This window comes from Hyla sarda, chromosome 1 (assembly GCF_029499605.1).
Source record: "Hyla sarda isolate aHylSar1 chromosome 1, aHylSar1.hap1, whole genome shotgun sequence".
Taxonomy (NCBI): domain Eukaryota; kingdom Metazoa; phylum Chordata; class Amphibia; order Anura; family Hylidae; genus Hyla; species Hyla sarda.
The window spans coordinates 561,283,904-561,307,323 of record NC_079189.1 but is presented as its reverse complement, the minus strand read 5'-3'; the positions used below and the strand labels follow the sequence as shown (position 1 = coordinate 561,307,323).

The 23,420-nt window shown below is 39.2% G+C and overlaps 1 protein-coding gene and 1 long non-coding RNA gene across 18 annotated transcripts in view; one reads left to right on the top strand and one right to left on the bottom strand.

The window, feature by feature from the left end:
- Positions 1-23,420, top strand: part of CELF4 (CUGBP Elav-like family member 4) — a 1,140,249-nt gene that overhangs the window by 706,020 nt on the left and 410,809 nt on the right. For 9 of the 17 annotated variants that reach the window (XR_008848282.1, XM_056542932.1, XM_056542937.1 and 6 more), the window contains exon 3: positions 21-72. Coding sequence is in view for 16 of the 17 variants with exons in the window: in XM_056542932.1 (XP_056398907.1) it covers positions 21-72 (52 nt within the window). In the remaining variant the exon portion in view is untranslated. The remainder of the gene's footprint in view (positions 1-20; positions 73-23,420) is intronic. The other 8 variants (XM_056542861.1, XM_056542886.1, XM_056542825.1 and 5 more) reach the window with 1 other exon arrangement.
- LOC130293828 (uncharacterized) overlaps positions 13,482-23,420 on the bottom strand; it is a 53,564-nt gene continuing 43,625 nt past the window's right edge. The window contains exons 2-3 of the long non-coding RNA XR_008848311.1: positions 17,458-17,520; positions 13,482-13,953 (exon numbers count right to left, since the gene is read on the bottom strand). This is a non-coding gene — a long non-coding RNA (uncharacterized LOC130293828). The remainder of the gene's footprint in view (positions 13,954-17,457; positions 17,521-23,420) is intronic.

Below are 23,420 nucleotides of genomic sequence, written 5' to 3'. Positions count from 1 at the left end.
ACTTTCTTTGTGTCTTGCAGATGAACCGACCAATCCAGGTGAAGCCAGCTGACAGTGAAAGCAGAGGAGGTAGTAGTTGGCATTGCTCCAAGCATAATTGCTAAGTAGTCCTGTGATTGCCTTGTGGATTTTGTCGTGCCGTGCGCTGATCAATTAGCAGCCTAATCACTGCCAGAGAAATCCCCTCCGCACTGAGGCTTTCTTACTTATTTAATCCCTTTCCCTTCTTTTCGCCTTGTTTTTTTTTTTTTTTTACTTCTTCACATTCAATTATTATTAGATTTTTAAAGGCAAGAGGTGCCAGAGATTACCAAGGAAACCAATAACTCGCCTTGTTGAGTAGCTCGCTGTCACATGCTAATTTTTCCCAAAATGAATCCAAACTTTTCCTCTGCAGACTGTCTGGAAACCTCTGCAGTGACTTTGGTTCCAGCGAGTTTTCTGTAAAGGCATTTGTGGGTCAATTGTAGAAAGAAATGTGAGCTGGGTCCCATTTAAAGAAGCCTCCACCTGCAAATAACTTTGATTTATATCTGTTTGATTTAATTCTGTTTTTGCAACTTTTACTTATTTTACTGTAAGAATCCACCAAAATGATGCAGAACAATAAAATATAATAAAAAAAAATAATAATAATGAAATATTAAAAACAATAAAATAAAAAAATCTATATTAGAATTAAAGGGGTACTCCGCTGCCCTGCTTCTGGAGCCCTGCTCCCCAGCGTCTGGAAGTTTATTGTTCCGAACGCTGTGTGCGGGCTTCTGTTGTCAAGGCCACCCCTCGTGACGTCATGCCCGCCCCCTCGTGACATCACGCCCGCCCCCTCAATGAAAGTCTATGGGAAGGGGGCGCGACAGCTGTCGCGCCCCCTTCCCATAGACTTTCATTGAGGGGGCGGGCGTGACGTCACAAGGGGGTGGGCGTGATGTCACAAGGGGGCAGACGTGACGTCACGAGGGGCGGCCCTGAACACGGAAGCCCGCACACAGTGTCCGTAACAATAAAATTCCGGACCCTGGGGAGAGGAGCTCCGTAAGCAGGGCAGCGGAGTACCCCTTTAATCATGTAAAAAAAAAAATGGTTCAGAAGCATTCCTAAAAAGAGTCAAAGTCACCCCATACATATTGTTCCAGGCCCTTACATAACTATGACGATACAGATAAAAAGCAGCAAAGTGTCGAGCGTGAATATTCGAAATGCAAATTTTTACCACGAATATCGAAACTTCGAGAGTTTGCGAATATTTTGAATATAGCGATATATTTTCGTAATGATGAATATTCGTTTTTTTTTCCCAGTTCACATCACAACAATGATGTGTACTGTGTAAAAAAAAAGTGATCATCCCTCTCTGCTTACAGCTTGTGGTTAGAGATGAGTGAACTTACAGTAAATTTGATTCGTCACGAACTTCTCGGCTCGGCAGTTGATGACTTTTCCTGCATAAATTAGTTCAGCTTTCAGGTGCTCCCGTGGGCTGGAAAAGGTGGATACAGTCCTAGGAGACTCTTTCCTAGGACTCTATCCACCTTTTCCAGCCCACCGGAGCACCTGAAAGCTGAACACATTTATGCAGGAAAAGTCATCAACTGCCGAGCCGAGAAGTTTGTGACAAATTGAATTTACTGTAAGTTCGGTCATCTCTACTTGTCGTCCAAAGAAAACTCCAATATTATTTACTGCGTGAGTCGGTGTGGAGCGCGACTATTTTGTATACACAAATATGCAAATATTCGTGAATATCAGTACTTCCAGAGGACACTGATCCCTCCCTTGAAAGATATAATCGCGCATGCGCACTATGCAAATTTTATTACGAAAAAAAAAAAGGAAATGAACGTAGGGTTTATGAAAATTTCACAAACATAGAACGAATATTCGTCCATACATTTGCTAAATATCCGCAAATTTTAATATGGCCCCTGCCGCTCATTTGTACAAACAATATTGATCCATGAGACACAATATACGTATAGATAAAATATGTAACTACAAACAAGAATGGTTATAATATAATACCAACCAAACAGACTCAATAGGTGCTTATGAGACCACGCGCTCCAACACACATTTCACTTCTGCTTCTTCAGGGGAAGAAGAAGATGAAGTGGATGCAAAACATGTGTTGGGGTACTTGGTTTCCTCCTAGGCATCAATCTTGAGCCTGGCTGGTTGGTATTATATGTTGTATCGATATGTTTATTGAATCCCATGCAGGGGTCAAGTCCTAGGAAAATAAGTGTGGGAACTCACCCAAGATTTCCACTCAAGGGCTAGTCCTACAGGACTCCTGCTAATGGAAACAGTGTTCCTGCTGTGGAAAAAGTGCAGGAACTCCGTTCCCATGCGTTCCTGCAGGACTTGAGCTCTGATCCCATGTATGAATATAATTTGTAAATACTGCTTTTTATCTGTATCTACATATTTATGTAATGATCTTGGGCGATATATTTGGGGTGACTATGCCTTGGAGTTAGGGGGACACCTGTTGAACCATTTTATGGTCTTCTGAAGCCAAGCATGCTATCCTGTAATGCTGCAGCTTTAGGGAATATAAACATTGCATGGCAGTTATGGCCGCCCATATCATAAAAGGATGGCTGCTTACTCAGGGCCACTCTTATAGTTTGACCTACTTAGAAGAGAGTCAACATCGAAGTCATATCTATGATGGCCATATTCATTAGTAGGTCATATAGAATGGGGTTGTCTTCATAAGACAACCCCTTAAACATCAACAAAATGAACCCAGATGAGGGGTGGACTAACAATAGTTAATTTTAGAGCAGCTCCATCCAATGGTCGAAGAAGATTTGTCCACTTTTATCCTTCACTAAAAAGTATTAAAACTTAACTTTTATTACTGACAAAATAATAATTGTGAGTGATCATAAGGTTAAAATCCCAGCATACCACCACCATGTTCTTCACACGTTATTTGTTGCCATCCAGCATAGATTGATGCACTTCACTTCCTGGGCATACCTGCAGTGCATGCCCTGATTAACGGTGGTAATGTTGACTTTAAAAACTACAACAAAGCCCCCCCTAACATGTTTTGTCACGACATGTGACATCCTAGGAGGTCAATGGGGCAATGGCCATGTAGCGATTTCCCCATTGACCTCTGAGGACCTCACATGTCGTGGCGAAACATGTTGGGGGGGATTTGTTGTTTTTTTTAAAGTCAGCATTAACAGTTAACCTGGGCATGCACTGCAGGTATGCCCAGGAAGTTAAATGCATTCATGTATTCTGGAGGGCAACAAATAACATGTGAAGAACATGGTAGTGGCATGCTGGGTTTTTAACCTCACTCCTTATGATCACTCACAATTATTATTTTGTCAGTAATGAAAGTTAAGTTTTAATACTTTTTAGTGAGGGACAAAAGTGGACAAATGTTCTTCTTCCATTGGATGGAGCTACTCTTAAAAAAAAAAAAATTAAACATGTCACATTTTATTTTTGTGGAAATATTGAACTGAACAAAAGGAATGGAATGCTCTTTAAAAATACAATTATTAACAAGTTATCCACATATTTATTAGGATAAAATATTAAATTATATAGGGGAAGATTTATCAAAAACTGTGCAGAGGAAGAGTGGTGCAGGTGCCCATGGCAACCAATCAGGTCACTTCTTTTATTTTTAGAGACCTGTGAAAAATTTTATAAATAATCTGATAGGTTGCTTGATAAATCTCCCCTGTAGCCTTATGGTAAAGCTGCAAAAGAGCATAAAAACAAGGCAAAAAAATGTCAGCAAAAGGTGGATTATTCGGGAAGTTGTTTTTAAGTATGAATTGGTGATCATGAAGAATTTGCTGATTGAAAACTTTAATACTGGCCTTGCCTTTTTTTTAAGTGTCTACCAATTTATGACCTATATTTATTCATGTTCAAGTTCTCCATAAAATTGTAAGGGGCAGGGAACTTTGCAAATGTCTTCTTTTACATAATGCGTTAATTAAGTAAACTCTTCCCGGTGCATAGCCAAACTTTATCTGTTGTTCAAAAGAGACCTTGTGGACTGTTCTTGCCATAGAAAGACATTTTTGTTTTATTTGGTTAATGTGAGATTTAAAAAATCTATAAGCATTGTCAAGTAGAAGCATTGTCAAGTAGTAGGATGTACTTTGAAGAAGTCTGTCAATTTCACATTATGCTCAAAATGTTGTCAATAAGACTATTTAGGCCGCTGGATGCATGCCTCCTCTCTCCCCCTCCCCTCCCTGACTGGCCTGATTGACATGCAAGGCTCAGTGTAGGAAGATGAGCTTAGTACATTAATAAATCAGGGAGGGGTGGAGGGAGGGAGGGGGCATGCATCCAGTGGCTCACACAGTCTTTTTGACACATAAGCATCGAGCTTAATCTATAGCTTGCCAAGTTTTTAACATTTTGCTAAGTTTTCCACTATCCACAGAAAAGGGGATACTATCTAATTGCAGGGAGATCTGAGTGATGGGGCTCCGCGCGCTCTTGAGAACAGGAACTGAAGTCTGCTATTAGAATTAATTTGCAGGTTGCGCATGCATGCCGCCATTTCATTCATCTTCAATGGGAACCGCAAAGAGTCAAACAATCTGCTTGTAACACTGCTGGTTGGCCACCCCCAGGGTACTTAGTGTTTCCACTCTGTCCACTAGGGGCGGTCCGCGACCACTGGCTGAGTTTTATAGAGCCAGCTTGCACTCCCTAATAAACCCTCCTCCAATCTGAGCCAAGAACTCCCTGTCTAAGACTGCCATATCTGCTGTTCCTGGCCTCAGCAAGGTTGCATTCTGTTTGTGTTTCCTGTATTGCTAAGGTCCCTGAACCCTGTCTTCTGTACCCGAGTTCCTGAAGCCTGTCTGTCTGCCTGCCTTCTGATCCTGTGTTCCTGATCCTTGCCTGTAAACTGGACTTACAATTCTCACATCTTCTACTATAAACATCTGTGCAGCTCTGTCTAGCACTAACACTCTCTTTAGTGTCAGTTTGCCCCATTCTACCTGCCTGGCAGGCTACTACTTTTGGCACAGTGGGTCCACACCCAGTAGCGTTACACAACGCGACTATCTCCAGCAGCTTCCATAGACAACAAATGGAGTGGCGACGTGCATGCTTGATTCTAATAAGATCTCTCAAGATCAGACATACAGCTCAACATGTTGCAAACAGCTCCATAGACTTGAATGGACTGATTATATTCTAATTGTGACTACCTTCGGTCCATTTCCCAAACATATACCCTGCCTGTGTGGGCCATCAAAACTTGGTCCCAAAAGCTCATGCTTTCAGGAAATGAACTGAACATAGTCACAATGAATCTACAATCAGCCCATTAAAACCTATGGGCTTGTTGGTAATGCTTTGGGCTGTATGTTGGCATTCTTTTTAAAAGGAGTAGATCAATGGAGGGCACAAAATGGTATCTGAATGCAGCCTCAGAAGAATTGAGAGATCTCTTCTGATTGCTCTGTTGGGCAAATAGGATTATGAAGGTATAAGGTATGAAATAGGGCCAATCATCATGAGAGTCATCTAGGGGGTTTTGATCAGGTGCGTGCACAGACATTGTTTTGGGGGGGGCAGGGGCTCATGTAGAAAAAAGGGCACTTCTCAATTTGAAATACATTGACATACATTAACACAACACAATTCTTGAGGTAAAGGACCTCTGGCAGTCGTTTTCAGCTAAATGAGACCCGCATCACTCCACAGAAGTCCCAATCAGTCAAGGCATCATTGGGCAGGTGCATTAAAAAGGCACGGGCTCAAGCCCTCTTTTGAGTCTATGGTTTGGATTGCCCAGAAAGGTCATTATACCTTCATTAGGATAACGTACTCAAACTGATCCATTGAGTCGTCTACATATTGATTTACTTTCCACCTAATGGTGACCTTTTAGGGTCTATTTCAATGATCTTCAAACTGTGGAGCTTCAGATGTTGCAAAACTGCAACTCCTAGCATGCCCAGACAGCCAACGGCTGTCTGGGCATGCTAGGAGTTGCAGTTTTGCAACATCTGAAGCTCCACAGTTTGGAGACCACTGATCTGTTACATTACTATAATACATTTGTACGGCCCTTGACTTCCCATAGAAAGCAGCAGGAACTTTGTGGCCACAAATGAGGAAACTGACTCGACTGTACGTGCAAGGATGATGCTAGCCTATGTCCCACTTTATTTTAGTTACCGTCTCCCCGTATGAACTATAAATGCGAGCACTATCATCGCCTGCAGTCATTGGCTGACCTGAGATTGTAATCTAACCTCCTTGTGCCCGCTCACCCCTTGTCAACACATTATGTTATGCATCTGGCTGAACGTTACAACATGAATTCTGCAAAAGGAAATGTGATAAATCACTGGTCAGATAACGCCAACACATGGCCCAGAGCAATATTTATGTACTGTAAAACCTGATCCTGAACATTTTTCCAAGAATATAAGCTTTCATCTTAAAGGCCACAGTGTGGACCTTTCCCAAAAAAAGGGCATCCAAAGAAGCTGTGATGTTGGTGCAGGATTTTGATCGGGTTCAGAAAACCTTTTATTTTTGTAGATGGCATTTTTATTGTTTTCTTTTTTCTTCTCTTTTTTAATCTTCTAAGAAGCATAACTTTGTGTATATGGGAAAGCAGGACGAATGGTTAGTCTACCTTTAACCAGGTGCTAAGGTGATGAAAGGTCCATTTGCTAAAAAAGCTCATTCGAAGAAATGGGTGACTATTTAACAGATGGTTGTACCTTATCTTAGAATGAGAAAGAAGGTTGTCCAGCACAGTGATGGTAAGCCGAATCACTTTTGAGGAATCCACATACCGTAAGGGCGATGTTTGCACACTATGACTAAGAGCACGAGCCTGAAACACGTCAGTTGCATACGTTGCTCTTACATTAACTCTATAAGTGAAGTGGATTCTTGAATAAAAGCAAAGAAATTCATCTTACCATCATTGTGCTGGACAACCTTCTTTCGGGTCTTTGTACTGAGATTGAAGATAAAAGCTTTGCTGGGGGGGGGGGGGGTCTGCCACACAGGAGGTTAAAGAGGGGAAGAGATAAGCTGTTATATCCTTTTGCTACGGTTCCTAGATGGCAGATTGGAGATGAGGACTTCTGTTCTGGTTCCTAGAGGGAAGTCTGAAATCATAGAATGTGTCGGCAGATAAGAAGCATTATTAGCATTATCTAGACTGCCCAATAAAGAGATATGAATTTCTGTTTTGGTTCCTAGAGGGCAGTCAGGAGATTGGAACTTCTGTTCTGGTTCCTTGAGGGCAGTCAGATCAAGACATGTGTTCTGGTTCCTAGAGGGCAGTCCAGAGATGAGGACTTGTGTTCTGGTTCCTAGAGGACAGTCCAGAGATTAGGGCTTCTGTTCTGGTTTCTAGAAGGCAGTCCCGAGAAGAGGACTTCTGTTCTGGTTCCTAGAGGGCAGTCGTGAGATACAGACTTCTTTTAAAGTTCCTAGAGGGCAGTCCTGTGATAAGGTCTTTGGTTCTAGTTCCTAGAGGACATTCCATAGATGAGGACTTCTGTTCTGGTTCCTAGAAGGCAGTCTCAAGATGAGGACTTCTGTTCTGGTTCCTAGAGGGCAGTCCGGTGATGAGGGCTTTTGCTCTAGTTCTAATAGGGTGGTCCAGAAGTGAGGAAGTCTGTTCTGGTTCCTAGAGGGCAGTCCAGAGATTAGAACTTCTGATCTTGTTGCTAGAGGCTAGTCCAGAGATGTGAAATATTGTTCTGGTTCCTAGATAGCAATCTGGAGATAAGGACTTTTGTTCTGGTTCCTTGAGGGCAGTCTGGAGATGGGGATTTTTGATCTGATTCCTATAGGTCAGTTTGGAGATAAGGACCTTTGTTCTGGTCCTGGATGAGGAGTTCTGTTCTGGTTCCTAGAAGGCAGTCCAGAGATGAGGACTTTTCTCTATAATTTCCATACACCCTTATTGGACATGTGAACAGGGTTCATCTCTTTAAGCTAAGTTCTAGAGACTCAGAAAGAGTTAAAGCTGCCCATGTTACAGCAGCCATGCACCGCATTGCAGGTAGTCATTGTGCTGTGGTGTTCACTGCCGTCAGGACAAAGCTTCATCACACTACACCGGTTAAATAATAACCAATCTGAAAATGAATGAGGTCTGTTTGCAGAACAAATGGCCGTACATGAAACACCGGGCGAGATAATGTAGGTGCCTCAATCTGCTTCCCTCGTGGGCTCTCAGGGGACAGAGTTCTCGCCTTGCATTGAAGAGGGATGTACATTCAGCTCTATTTTGCCACATCAATTTCTCTCATACATCACCCTGTGTTGATACTTTGCCCCCAAACTCGATTATTCAGCTGTTTCTCCACTTCCTCCCAGTACCAGGCATGACCAAATATCTCCCTATTAATTGCATATTCAATACTTAAACAGCAAAAATGATGCTGACTTGCAATATCACTGTACCATAAAGAAAGAGATAGTCCATGCATTTACATAAAAAATAATAATGTGCTCAGAGGCGGCTGTGACCGGGGGAGTAGGGAGGGGGAGTGGGGGGGGTTTGTTGGGTTCTGTATTTTGTAAATTGATAGGAAGGTTTACACTATTCTGCGGGGAGATGAAGATTTAAATAGACACTGTTAATAGAGGTCCTCAAAGGTTCCCATAGCTTCTAGTGACATTATCGGAGGAGGTGCACCGCTGCCTGCAGCTTTAATATTTCCTTTCTTTTATTCTTTGACAATCAATATAATGATTGCATTTTTGCAGGAAGTGATGAACAGTATCAACTAATGCAATTGAGTCAGAGAAATGTAGGATCGTGTTGTGGTCTGGACATTTCTTGTGATGCACCAGATGACAGGGGGTGCTGCAGGAGAGATTGCGGGGGTCTCCAGTGGCAGGACCCCCACAATTAGACATCTTATCCCCTATCTTTTGGATAAGGGATAAAATGTCTAGGGGTGGAGTACCCCTTTAAAGGTTCCTACATATGTGCAAGAGATACTCAAGTGCTCGATTCGCATACTCCAGTGCTCCCATAGAAATTGAAAGGATGATGTTGCATCTGCAGCTCAAGGACACATGGAGAGCTAGGGGCCTGTTCTGGAGATCTGAGTGCTGGAACCTCTGGATGGGGGATCTGTTGTTTTTGACTGGACAACCCCTTCTTTGCCTATGGCTATGTTCACACTTCAGAATGTCCGCATGGAAAATCTCTGTGTGAACATTCCAGAGGGAATGCATTCAGTGCAGAGTTTGCAAAAAAAATTAACAGGTTAATTTTTTCCGTGGACACAGAATTCAGAATTTCAATGCCAGAAACATCCGGCACGGAAGTTCCGACATGTGCACAGCCCAGCAGAATCCCGTTGAATTCAATGGGACACTGCTGCAGCGGAATTTCTGTGCAAAATTTCAATGCGGAATTCCGCACGGAAATTCCGAGGTGTGAACATGGCCTCACTCTTTCCTCAATGCCAACTTTGCACTTCTTACAGGTGTCAGTTTTTCAAGCATCCTGCAGACCACACAGAAAAGTGTTACATTGTTTAAAGAAAGGAGTAAATTCAGCCCTAACAAAGAGCCGATGGAAAGAGCCCAGAAGAGAGTGACTGAGCAAGCCAACCTTGTAAATCGTCCCCTCTGCTCGGTGATTAGAGCCGAAGTAACAGTGCAGAAGACAGACTGTATTGTGCTGTCATTTTATGCGGCCATCTGCATAGGTGTCCGGGATTTACTGTGATCATTATCTAAGAACCACACTTCCAAAGTGCTTACTTTACATTGACTCGGATAATGCTTCATAAGTTTCCTCCTTTAGATTACTACAAAAAAAGAGGAGCCGATTGATTTCAGCTACGAAGTACAGTAAGCAGAAAATCACTATGAAATGTGCTTACGTTGTGTTTTTTTTTCTATAATAAAACATGAGTTTTAAGTGAAGAATACAACATATCATTTAACCCATGGTTGCTCGAGCAGCGGGAATCACTGTCTTACGAGCTAGATTCTTGTTGAGTCGCTTAGGAAGGGTTAAATGCAGATATCGTTTAAAGGCACCGTTTTACATTTTGCTGTGGCATTCATTATTTGCTATCTTTTATGTCGGCGCGGCATTAGTGCAAATGATAAAGCCATCATTTTCATACGGCGGTTTATATCGAAGGTGCTTGCCTCAAAATGAGCTAGATGCATTTTATAATGAGACTTGTAATAGGACGGCTTTACACTTTAACCCTATGTGCAACCACTGCAGCAGAGGGCAGAGCTATGAGTTATGGGGCTCCATAGCCAAGAAGGAAATGCCCCCTTACCCTATGACCATTAGTTCAACAAATGGTTGGGTTATATTCATTGTGATCTTTACTGTCTTATAGTTTCTTCCTGTCCTAGTACTCTCTGTACTCTATTGTATTATCTATTGTCTTCAGCTTCCCCTCTGACTCTGTCTCCATCATCATAACCTCTATATAATTGGAAAGTGGTTCTGTTTAGCTGCTAGGACCCCTTACCACTATGCCCACTTGCCTGGTCTTTATGTCCAGGCAAACTTTTTGAAAGTTTTTTTTTTAATATATATATTGCAAAAGTTTATTCAGTTTACAGAAAACCAAAGCATGTAAAGCGTGAGGCCAAAGTTTCAGATTTGCCCAACTTTCAGCCTCAATGCAGGGAGACGCAAGTCACGCTAGGCAGTGCAATCACTGAGGCAAGCGCACCATGCTCAGCGAAGTTCTGCATGCAAGCCCTTTTCTGATGCATGCATGGAACTATTCTGATGAACAAGACTCGTGCACAGAACTTTTCTGTTGAACAGGACTTGTGCACAGAACTTTCTGATGAATAGGACTCATGCACAGACCTTTTTTTTTTTCGAAAAACAGGACTCATGCACAGAACTTTCTGATGAATGAGACTCATGCACAGACCTTTTTTTTCCGAAGAACAGGACACATGCACAGAAGTTTCTGTTGAATACGATTTGTGCATAGAACTTCCTTAAACGCTGTATGGTTGCATCGGAAGCTGTACTGCATCTCCCCACATTGGAGAAGAAGGCCTGAAACTTTAGACCTTCACTTTCAGAACAGTGAGTAGAGCAATAAATGATAGCATACATTAGTCGACATGCAAACAGAGTTATTAAAGCATTGCATAGGTAATTTTAATAATACAATAAAAAAAAACAAAGTGAGCAATAACAACTCTTATTACTAACATCAGTAGAAATAATCCTTGATCAAATATTGGTTTTCAATTTCTTAGAAATGTAAGGGTCATAGTCAGATTGTATTGCTGACATTTTTTTGATTTCACATGAAACATTCATTAAGCTCAGGGCTTGTGAAATGGCCAGGAAGAGTTATTCCATGTCTTGCAATGACCAATTTAGAAAAAGAAGCTACTATAGTACTACTGTGCAGTGTGATTTTATGAAGACCAAGAAGTAGTTATGGCAATTGTGGCAAGAAAAGAACAGTGATATTTGGAAATTTAGATTCAATAACCATAATGGTTTGAGCGTGGGGCAAAGGTCCTTAGCCTAGTCCTCAAGGCCTTTGGACAGTCTAAGATTTGGATTTTTCCCTGTTCCCTTGACAACTTATTCCCTTCACTCACATTTGGGATCACTAAGTCTTTTTTCTGTATTCTGGCGTGTTGTTACCTGATCTGTGTTTCCTGACCCGTTTTTGCCTGCTGATTTTGCACTGTGCTACCCTCTAAGTTTTACCTATACCACTTCTGACTTCTGATTATTTACTACTCCTCCCTCTTAAATGTTGACTTTGTGGCTCTAACCCCTTGTCTATTGACTCCATACCTATTTTACCCATATGTTGCTTATATGGCCTGCATGACTTTGCTGATACCCTCTGCCCTTTTAGGGCAGATAATCTGAGTAGGTAGGGACAGTGATTTTAGGTCAGGACTGATCCTTATCCCCGAACCGGATGTGATAGATAGATATATATATAAGTTGCCATTAACATTAACCATGGACATGGTTCCACCATTTATCCTCCAAAATGGAAAGGTACTTGGCATCAGCAGGTCATCCCCAAAACGAAAAAACAGTTTTATATATATATATATATATATATATATATATATATATATATATATATATATAAAAATAATTTTTTGCCCCCTAGCATTAAAAGTGAATGTATGGACATAAAATGCATTTAATCTTATCATAATACCTTCATTTTTAAATCAAAATTACTTTACAAACAATAGTTATTTGGAGAGTAAGTTTTATGTGTAATACCTTGCCTAACCACATGTTGTGCTGTTGCAAAGGACTATGAGCCATACAGTGCTTCCCAAAGTTGAATGTTCTAAAGCACCTCCTGGGGGCAGAAATTGGTAGTACAATCTTTTAGATTGTCTATAGATTTACTTTGACAATTTGGGTAAGAAAATACTACAGCTAAGAAACATAACTTTCATAAATATCCTATAAAGAGTCCAACTTTGAAGTAAGGTACTTAGTAACAAAAAGAGCCTTCTTTTTAACAGTCCCTCAAACAATGTCAGCACCGTATGGATACCTTACAAATAACAATAGTTATTTGGAGAGTAAGTTACACTTGTAATACCTTGCCTAACCACATGGTGTGCTGTTGCAAAGGGATATGAGCCATACAGTACTTACCAAAGTTGAATGTTTTAAAGCACCACCTGGGGGTAGAAATATGTAATGCAATCTTTCAAAATGTCTATACATTTACTGTGACAATTTGAGAAAGAAAATACTGCAGCTAAGAAACATAATGTTCCATAGATATCCTTTAAAGAGTCCAACTTTGAAGCCAGGTTACTTTGTAACAAAAAGAACCTTCTTTTTAACAGTCTCTCAAACAATATCAGTGCTGTATGGATACCTTATTGATATTGCATGAGAAATCCCGAACCCTTTTGTTTCCGAGCTTGAAAAACCTACACAAACACTTTCAATTCTACGTTTCAAGCAAAGCAGGTTTGTCCTTTTTAAGTGCATTTCCTTTGATTACAGAAAGAAAAAAAGAGACAGGAAACAAGACACAATAATACGGTTTGCGATAATCCAATATCACTCCAATAAACCGCAGCAGCGAGAAAGTAATTTAAGATTTTCATTTATCAAATTATCAAACAATGACTTTCCTTTTGCGGAGGGTGACATTTCAGGCTGGTGGTTTAAAGTTAGCAAATCTATTTTCCAATCACTTGAGAATTAATATCCCTCGCACTCCTTCGGAATAGCATGGAAATTACTCTCTCGCTCTCAGAGCTGGCGTCAGAGGCGCCAAAATCGGAATCAATTTTAAAGTGTAGTGGTCCCTTAAAGCCAGATGGAATTTCGCCGTGCATGTGTAAGAGCGCCGGTAAATACACATTGCAGAACATGATCATTCATAGGCCAATATTTAGTCCTTGGGGGTCAAGAAAAAAAGTTCCCATAACATTTATTTTTATTTATTTTTTGTTACTTAAAGCAGTGTTTTCCAAACCAGAAAGAGGTAAAGCTGACAAATCTTTATGAGTTGTCTACTCACTATTTGGTTCAGAAGGGGTTAATGGATTGTTCCACAATGTCTGTAGTGCCTACCACCCTTTTTGGACAAAGAACTAAAAATAGTTTTCTTTTTTTTTTTTACCCTATAACCCATAGAACTGACACCCTCTTCTCTCGCAATCGCTGATGTTCCATGTTCCCTCCGGCGCTGTCTATTTCTCAGGAAATGCCTTCAGCACATATTCGTTTTCAACTAAGATGCCTTAAAACTTTTCAAGCCAGCTTTGACAAGGCCTTTGGCACAGATGACTTTTAGTCTTTGCCTTTCAGTTGGTATAAACCTTTGAGCCTTATGCATCCAGTTACAAGAGTTTTCATAAACCGCAGCCAAAGTGAACATTTTCTTCTTAAGCTGGAACTCAGAAAAAAAGCCCAAATTCATTTTCCTGCCTTAAAGAGGTTGTCTGTCAAGAAAATGTATTTTCAAGTGTCTAATCAATATATTGGTATTCCTTCTGCTTTTGATACTAAATGTTTGCTCTGTTGTCTTCAGCCCAATGTCTGGTGCGCATCCTATAAAGGACTTCCTGTTCCTGTGTACACTCTAGTCAGGAATTCAGACAACTCTTCTCCCACTACACCTTCTTAACTATAACCCCTCCCACTATGTAAAACAGTATACCCTGTAAACAGGAACAGGAAGCCTGTGATACTGAGCTGAAGACAACAGAGAAGTCACTTTGCATTAAATATGTATATGGGGTCAGCATTATAGTAGTTATATTCTTGTATATAGGAGCAGCATTATAGCAGTTATATTCTTGTACATAGGAGCAGCATTATAGTAGTTATATTCTTGTATATATAGGAGCAGTATTATAGTAGTTATATTCTTGTATATAGGAGCAGCATTATAGTAGTTATATTCTTGTATATAGGAGCAGTATTATAGTAGTTATATTCTTGTATATAGTATCAGTATTATAGTAGTTATATTCTTGTATATAGGAGCAGCATTATAGTAGTTATATTCTTGTACATAGGAGCAGTATTATAGTAGTTATATTCTTGTATATATAGGGGCAGTATTATAGTAGTTATATTCTTATATATAGGAGCAGTATTAAAGTAGTTATGTTCTTGTACATAGGAGCAGTATTATAGTAGTTATATTCTTGAACATACAGTACAGTATTATAGTAGTTATATTCTTGTATATAGGAGCAGTATTATAGTAGTTATATTCTTGTATATAGGAGCAGTATTATAGTAGTTATATTCTTGAACATACGGTACAGTATTATAGTAGTTATATTCTTGTATATAGGAGCAGTATTATAGTAGTTATATTCTTGTATATAGCATGAGTATTATAGTAGTTATATTCTTGTATATAGGAGCAGCATTATAGTAGTTATATTCTTGTACATAGGAGCAGTATTATAGTAGTTATATTCTTGTATATATAGGGGCAGTATTATAGTAGTTATATTCTTGTATATAGGAGCAGTATTATAGTAGTTATATTCTTGTACATAGGAGCAGTATTATAGTAGTTATATTCTTGAACATACAGTACAGTATTATAGTAGTTATATTCTTGTATATAGGAGCAGTATTATAGTAGTTATATTCTTGTACATAGGAGCAGTATTATAGTAGTTTTATTCTTGAACATACGGTACAGTATTATAGTAGTTATATTCTTAAACATGGGAGGCAGTATTATAGTTAGAGATCGACCATTATCGATTTTTTTATGGCCGATACCGATACTCTGTGAAGGTTAGCGTCAATAGCCGATAACTTATACCGATATATATTCTGGTATAAGTTATCAGCTATTTATCCCCCCCCCCCCCCCCCACCCCAGTGACACTGCTGCAGATCATTGATTTAAAGCGGGCGCTTTAAATCAATGAACAGCAGCGGCTTTTGCGTGCCAGAGACCACCGCCGCCACCCGCTTCTCTTCCCCTGCCTGTCCTGGGGTCCTCCTGAGTCCTATCACGGCCAACGCGACTGCAGTGCGGTGGTGGGGGGTGCTGTGGTGTGGGCAGTGAGGGGGGGCGGGGCATTTTCGGATTATTGACAAGTCAATTGCCGATACCGTTAACGTCCAAAATCATGAATATCGGCCGATAATATCGGCCAAACCGATAATCTGTCGATCCCTAATTATAGTAGTTATATTCTTGTATATAGGAGCAGTATTATAGCAGTTATGTCCTTGCGGGGGCAGTATTAGAGTAGTTATATTCTTGCATATAGGGGCAGTATTATAGTAGTTATATTCTAGTACATAGGAGGCAGTATTAAGGTAGTCATAATCTTGTATAAAGTGACATTATTATAGTAGTTATAATATTGTATAAAGGGGCAGTATTATAGTAGTTATAATATTGTATAAAGGGGCAGTATTATAGTAGTTATATTCTAATAATTAGGGGGCTATAATATAGAATATGCAATAATAAAGTCATAACAGTTGTCAGTTGGCCTCATCTATTTATTAATTTTTTTGACTATTAGCAAGAGGCAATATTTAGTAAAACTACTTGCCGTAGGGTAACTAGAGATTGGTATCTACACCTTTAATGTGTATATGGTTCTGAATTGAACTGTTCTTTAGGAAGATCACTTTTGTTCTACACTGTTATTTACTAATAGTAATAATGAATTCTGGGAACCATACAATATTAAAAATCGGTAAAGATGAGACAATAACCTGTGTTCTTTGACTGTTTTCTATCAATCTGAACACCCAGTTGCCATGAAAGATCACAGTGATGTGCAAGGTCCATGAAAGAGCCGGGCTGGTGGTAATTAATCCTATGAATCTTCACTTTATCCATCTGTGATTCAGTGTAGAATGGACATATCCATTGATTACTTACCACAAACACTGACGTTTCCAAGTAGCCATTCAATTAAGCTAAAATTATGCTGTCACAACCGAAGACACATTGAATGAGTAAGCAACCTTCTCGATTTAGAGGAGACGGAGGCCATGTTCTTTTATCCCGAGGAGACGGCAGCAAGAGAAACCTATTTAATGTCCACAGAATTATATAAAATTGTATAAAATAGAGTATAAAGAGTATAAAATATTTTATATGTTTGGTTAATTTAAGTATATTGGATTATGTATTGTATAATCAGGGTTAGGGAAAAGTTTCCATAACATGACACATTATAAATGTAACAAGACTGTTGAGTCAACGGTGTTTGCGAGTCTATATACCTAACTGCAGATGTAATAAGATCCACTATTAGGAAATAACAGTGGAGAGCAAAAGTGATCTTCCGAAAGAATAGTGAAAACACCATGTGGTCCCTATCTTCATTGGTTTTGTGAACCTTCCTAAAGAGGTACTCCACCTCTAGACATATTGTGCCCTATCCATAGAATTGGGGATAAGATGTCTGATCGTGGGGGTCTGGCTTCTAGGACCCCAGCAATCTCCCTGCAGCACCCAGCGTTATGAACCTTACATAAAGCCCCCTCCATTTATGTCTATGGGAGGGGCATGGCAGCCGTCACACATGAATGGAGGGGATGTGATGTTAAAAAACCACGGCCGTCCGTATCAAGCGTTCAGCACCCGAACCCCCCCCCCCCCCATGCATTTTCTATGGGAGCACCAGAGCCGAATATAGTACTCATTTCTGCCTCTTTAATAGAGAATGCATGAAGGGGGGGGGGGGGGGGGGGGATCATCCTCCCATCAGGCTGAGTTCTGCAGATCCTGTAGATATTGGATGAGTTGGAGTACCTCTTTAAATCTTTGAAAAGTGTAGACATTAGGTTTTGTAAAATACATACTGGATGTGAGCTCTTTACAGGGTTTATTATTGTTTGTATTGTATTTCTTTCCTGTCTACCTTGAAATTATTAGGTACCATGACATCTTATCTGCTATACTATATTTACAAGATGAAATATAACGAATACTTGACTTTGCCTACCTTCCTTCTATTCTGTCAAATGAATCCTGGAATCATTTCCACATCTAGTGCATCAGAAATAACCTAAAAATAGGGCAAAATGATAGCAAAATTGTGGTGCAAAATAAAAACATACTGCACATGCAATTTAGCAGGCTACCCCCCCCCCCCCCCCCTCATGTGTCAACAAGGAATGTGGCTTTCTGTGATTTCTACAATATTTTAGGTTATTGTCAGATTAGGGGGAAGGGGGCACAGGATAGGGATACATATCTAAGAGGTGAGGGTCTGACTCTGGGACCCCCACTAATCATGAGATCATGGGTTCTTTGCACCCTGGAAGAATGCTTTGGCATTCTATCCTGAAACAGGATGAGTCCACCTCTCAGTTATCTTCGGAAGTCCCAGAATATGCAAAAAAAAAAGCATTCACTCCATTCACTGGGTGTAGGGGGGCATGGGCAATCCCAGGGGCCAGACCCCAACTATCAGATCTATCATATACTTTGCATAGGTAACAAGTTTTAATATTGTGATAACCTCTTTAACTAGTTTGTTCTCGAAAATACTTTCATGTTGCATCATTCCTTGTTCATCTGTGTGGATTACAGTTGGTTAATGCGACCGTCCATGGAACCATCTAGAACATGCCACGCCATAATACTTTTATTACATGAAATATACTCCTATATAGTAGGTCAATGTCACCGGGACTATCATAATGACATCATCTCTTCCATGTGTACAGAGATATAAGGTCTTTGACATTTTAACACCACTGTAAGAGTTAATACCTTCTTGAACGTGTTTGGGGTTGACTCTGATTCCAAGCAGTCTATTAAGCCAAGGAAAGTACAAGGAGAAGGGTCTAAGACACAGTATATTATGAGCTCACGCTAGACCTTTAAGCATCAATTAATTGCTTTTGTTCTCTGAGAAACCATTTAGCTTTTCTCTCTCGATATCATAAGTCAATCTGCCAATACTCGCTCCATAGGGGTTACGGCCTACAATATACCTGCTTGTGCTAAAGAGATGATTTCAGTTTCGAATAAATTTATTATTAGGCTCCAAAGATGACTTGATGTTGGCACCGCTGGTTCTCCGCTGCCAGATCTGATGAACTCGTAATGTCTTCATTGTTCCTGATTATGATTAGTATTTTTTTTATTTTTTTTTTATTCCTAATTTCCCTACATTATATTATGGAGTCATTTTATATTATGATCTGATGTTCACAAGAGTGAGATAGACAATAACAATAACTAGCATTACAATTATCATTTTTATGATTGCAACCAATCTTGCCGGGGTTGTTGTCACTCAACATCAATGTCACTGAATAGTGAAGAAAAAGAAGTGTAGATGATGATCCTATTTTGGAGGCAAGCTGTGGGGAAGAGGGAAACCATCTTGAATGCTGCCATCTTGGATTGATCTGCCATATGGGTCTTTATTTTATTATTCCATGTAAGTTAACCCAAGAACAAGCCATAGATAGCTTCACAGTCAACCAGTTAAAGTTGCTTCTGAACATAAAAGGTAATGCCTTGGTACTAGGATATGTTATCACTACCTGATCATGGTGATTTGACTGTTTAGAACCCCACCTATCCTCAAAAGAAAGGTTCCTGCACAGTCTTTCCCTACACAGCATTGGCTTTTGCCGCCTCTTTGAGGCGGCAAAAGCCAATTATGTGTAGGGAAAGACCATGCAGTAACCTTTCTTATGAGGATAGGTGGGGTTCTAAACAGTCAGATCCCCATGATAGACAAGGGTCAAAGCTCAGAAGCTCATTCGTCATGATGTGATGCCACATCTTAAAGATGGGAATTCCTCAGGTGTAAATAAGCTGTTGACACTGCTCACTGGAAATAAAGTTCTACATAGTTTTATGGAGTCACATGGTGTATCACACTAGCCCTCTCAGATGGCCTGCAGCACAAAAAGGTCCATGGGGGAGATTTATCAAAACCTGTCCGAAGAAAAAGTTGACCAGTTTCCAATAGCGACCAATCTGATCTCTTCTTTCATTTTTAAAAAGGCCTCTGGAAAAAGTAAGAAGCAATCTGATTGGTTGCTATGGGCAACTGGTCAGCTTTTCCTATGGACAGGTTTTGATAAATCTCCCCCCATATGCACCAGCCATGACTTCTGGATTGTGGATTGTATGTCACATGATCATTTTGAGAGGGATTGTTGGATATACCATGTGCCTTCATAGTACCCACAATGTCCCTTTTTACACTCTCACTCGCTCAATTGGTACTTTTGGGGGGGGGGGGGACCTTTTAGTTGGCGCAATCGTACTTGCTTGTATAACTCTATTAGGTTATCATCACACTGAGGCTATGTTCATACATAGTTGTTTGTTTTTTGTCCTTTTTTAGTCTTAAAAATTTGAACACACATGTTTGATATTGAGTTCTTTGATTTATATGTACAGTAGTAGTATTTTACCGACAAAAACAAAGGCATTATTTGGCTATTTGAAAAAAATATGGGCAAAATATTTCGCTAATTTATCGTGAAAACAGCTGATTTATTAAGGCAGATAAATGCCCCAAAACTGATAAATATAATTTAAATAGATTTGTCATGAAATCATGGTGTCCAACCCCTGGGACCTCCACCAATTGAGAGACTAAAGGGGACACAGCCATTGGGCCTGGTTTCCTTCACTGTTTTATGGACACATAAAAGAGAGAGAGAGAGAGAGAGAGAGAAAGAGAGAGAGAGAGAAAGCGAGAGAGAGAGAGAGAGAGAGAGAGAGAGAGAGAGAGAGAGAGAGAGAGAGAGAGGGAAAGAGAACCTACTAAAAAATGGGTCTAAGTGTATATAATTCATAAAAGTTCATGACATCTTTTTATAATGACCAATCAATACCCTATTGTGCTGCCAATTTTTTTTCCATAGTTCGCTTTAAAAAAAAAATGTTATTTCTTTTTTTATGATTATTCCTCACAAGTTTTGTAGCCTCAGAATGCTCCAATCCCCTTTAATTGTATTAGATGTGTCGCTAACTCCTACGCTGCTTTTTAAGTACGTATTTAATTTCAGTGCTGGTTACAACAAGCTTTACATAATGAATGGCTTTCCAGTAATATCACAATCCTCTACGCCTTTTTTTTTTGTGTGTGTGTTTTACTATTTACTTAATTTTTTTGTCGCCCTCATAATTCTCCAAAGAAAAACAGTTTGCACAAGAGGCTGATTAACATTATTAAAATTTGAATTAAAATTCTTAATATTTATATTGCATTGAAATAATGACTTTCCATGAACATTGCTATTTAGAGATGTGCAAGGCATTCATTTCTTTGAGGATTATGTGAAATAGCCCAATTATTGTTCTTGGTATAATGATGATTTTTTTCTCTCTAAATTTCCTTTTATTTTTAGTAGTATTAGCCTTGAATTAAAACTGTCTAGACTTTTTTTTTAGTGTCCTAATTTTTAATAATTTTTTTTTATATATATTTAATTTATTTGCAGTATATATGGTTTGTTTTTTTTTGTTTTTTATTTCTTATAACAGTATTCTGTGGCTTTACAGTATAACCTGTGACTTTACTGTTAAACTACAACTCGTGGGTACTAAATTTAAATTTCGGGGAACATCTGGTTGGGGAAGACTCCTTTTAGGTAGATTTCATATGGGATAAATATAAATGCATTTTTGCTTATTTTTTCTTATTACGGCTTCAAGTTGTGGCCTGATCATGGGTCATTCATTCAGGTGACATATGGTCATAATAAGAATGCAGAAATATGTCCATACTATACCCATGTGAAACTAGCTATAAGGTTTTCCAACGGGTTTATGAAGCTGAACACTGGTGTAATCAGTCTGACTGCGCGCAGAGCTGAGTGAAGCATATTACAGCGCGCTTCACCTGGCTATAGCCAACATCCAGAGGGGTCTCAGCACTGAGACCCTGACCAAACTTAACTTTGTACATGCCTATGAGACATGACAAAAGTTTATTTATATGACAGTAATGCTTCAAATTGAGAGCAGAACAGGAAGACGTAAGAAAAAAAAGTTTACATCTCCCCAGTGTATATTTGGCGTAGCTAACATGGACGTACATTAGTATTTTGGTGTTGTAATGGATTAGCACAATAGGTTTCATAAGCCAATGGAGAGTAGCACTTAAGTACTGTACTTTAATGTACACCTTATTAAAGATGGCTATTCAATATCACATTGATCTTTCTTTTGTTTCATGGGAAGGTTTTGTGTACTTCCTAAGCCCGGCACTTGCATTTCTCTTTGCCTTTTCAGTTATTTATTTTTTTATTTTACTTTCCTTTGACGTTTAAAAAATTATTTTAAAGAAAACAAAAAACACATGGTTAGTTGAGCGGATTTAGCACCGGTCACATGTAACCTTATACAGCTCCACTGGGACTATGGATGCCTCAATTCAGTTATTACTATTTTAATATTTTTATTACAATACTATCTATCTATCATTTACATATATATATATATATATATATATATTTTTTTTTTTTTTTTTTAATTATTATTATTATTATTATTATCATTATGTTGTTGTTTCCTTTACATTTTTTTTTTACTGTTCTCAGTAATCCATACTGGTTATAATGTGTGGTTGGGGGTTTCTTAGCTTATGGTGCAGATGTAGTATAGGGGAGGGTGTCATTTATTATAACTTATCAATATTATCTTTTATAACTTTTGATTTTATATAAGGTGAGACACAGAATAGTTTTATTATCTTGAATCCTTAAAGCTGCTGTATGTTACACAGGAAGTTCTTTCCTTGTTGAATTTCTTTTCTGTCTGACCACAGTTCTCTCTGCTGACACCTCTGTCCATTTTAGGAACTGTCCAGAGAAGGATAGGTTTGCTATGGGGATTTGCTTCTACTCTGGACAGTTCCTAAAATGGACAGAGGTGTCAGTAGAGAGCACTGTGATCAGACAGAAAAGAAATTCAAAAAGGAAAGGAGTACCCCTTTAAGCTTTAATGATCAAACAAAGTTTTCAATAAAGAAACCAAAAAAATTCAGCTCTGCGTATCCTTTTGGGCAGTAAGAACCATATTACGTATATTACGTAAGAACAATATTACGCATATAACTTACCATATTCAGTGGATGGTGTAGATCTTATAACCCTGGAGTGTCAGCCTGGTAGATTCTACAAATGTGACCACCCTTAACTGTCTACAAATTTGGGTAAAGGGGTGTTCCCATATGGACAATGTTGGCATATCCACATGATAAATGTCCAATAAATGTGGGTTCCACCTCTGGGACATCAAAAGACCCCCCTGTCCCCCAACCTACTTTCTATTACCAAAAGTGGTCAGAAAGCCACAACCCAACCCAAAAAAATGTGGGTACCAATTAGTAAATCAGGGCCAATGAGTCCACTGTTTCTCTGTGGGGCCCCACATACATTTGTACCCAACAATTAGTAATTAACTGAACTACTCAAAATACCATCGATATCAAAATTTTCCATTCAAGATTTACTTTTTTTTTCTCTTTATGATATTTTTGATCCTTTTATTGATCAAATGGTCAATTTCTCCATTTTGCTCGATCTCAAAAATGCCCATAACCTTCTTCTCTCTCCCAACCTTGTTACTGGCTTTTGTTTCAATGGCTACTGTTTATTACTTGGTGTTAAATGCCGCTTAAAGTGCCATATTACCGAAGCCTGAAAATTGTGCGTGTGCCGAAAAAAAAAAAAAAAGAAAATGATTCCAAGCATCCAAATAGTCCTATTATAAGACTAAGGGACATTTTGGCACAGATTATAGAGCCAACTATAAGAAAAAAAAATCAATTTTTCCATAATGACAAACATTTCACACCTGCATGCCCAAAAGTAATAAATTCCATTGATTTCAAAAAAAGCAATTTACAATTAAATGCGACTCTGGGAGAAAAAAAATATAAGAAAATATAAAGATAGAATAAAAAGGCGCTCAAACAAAAAAGGC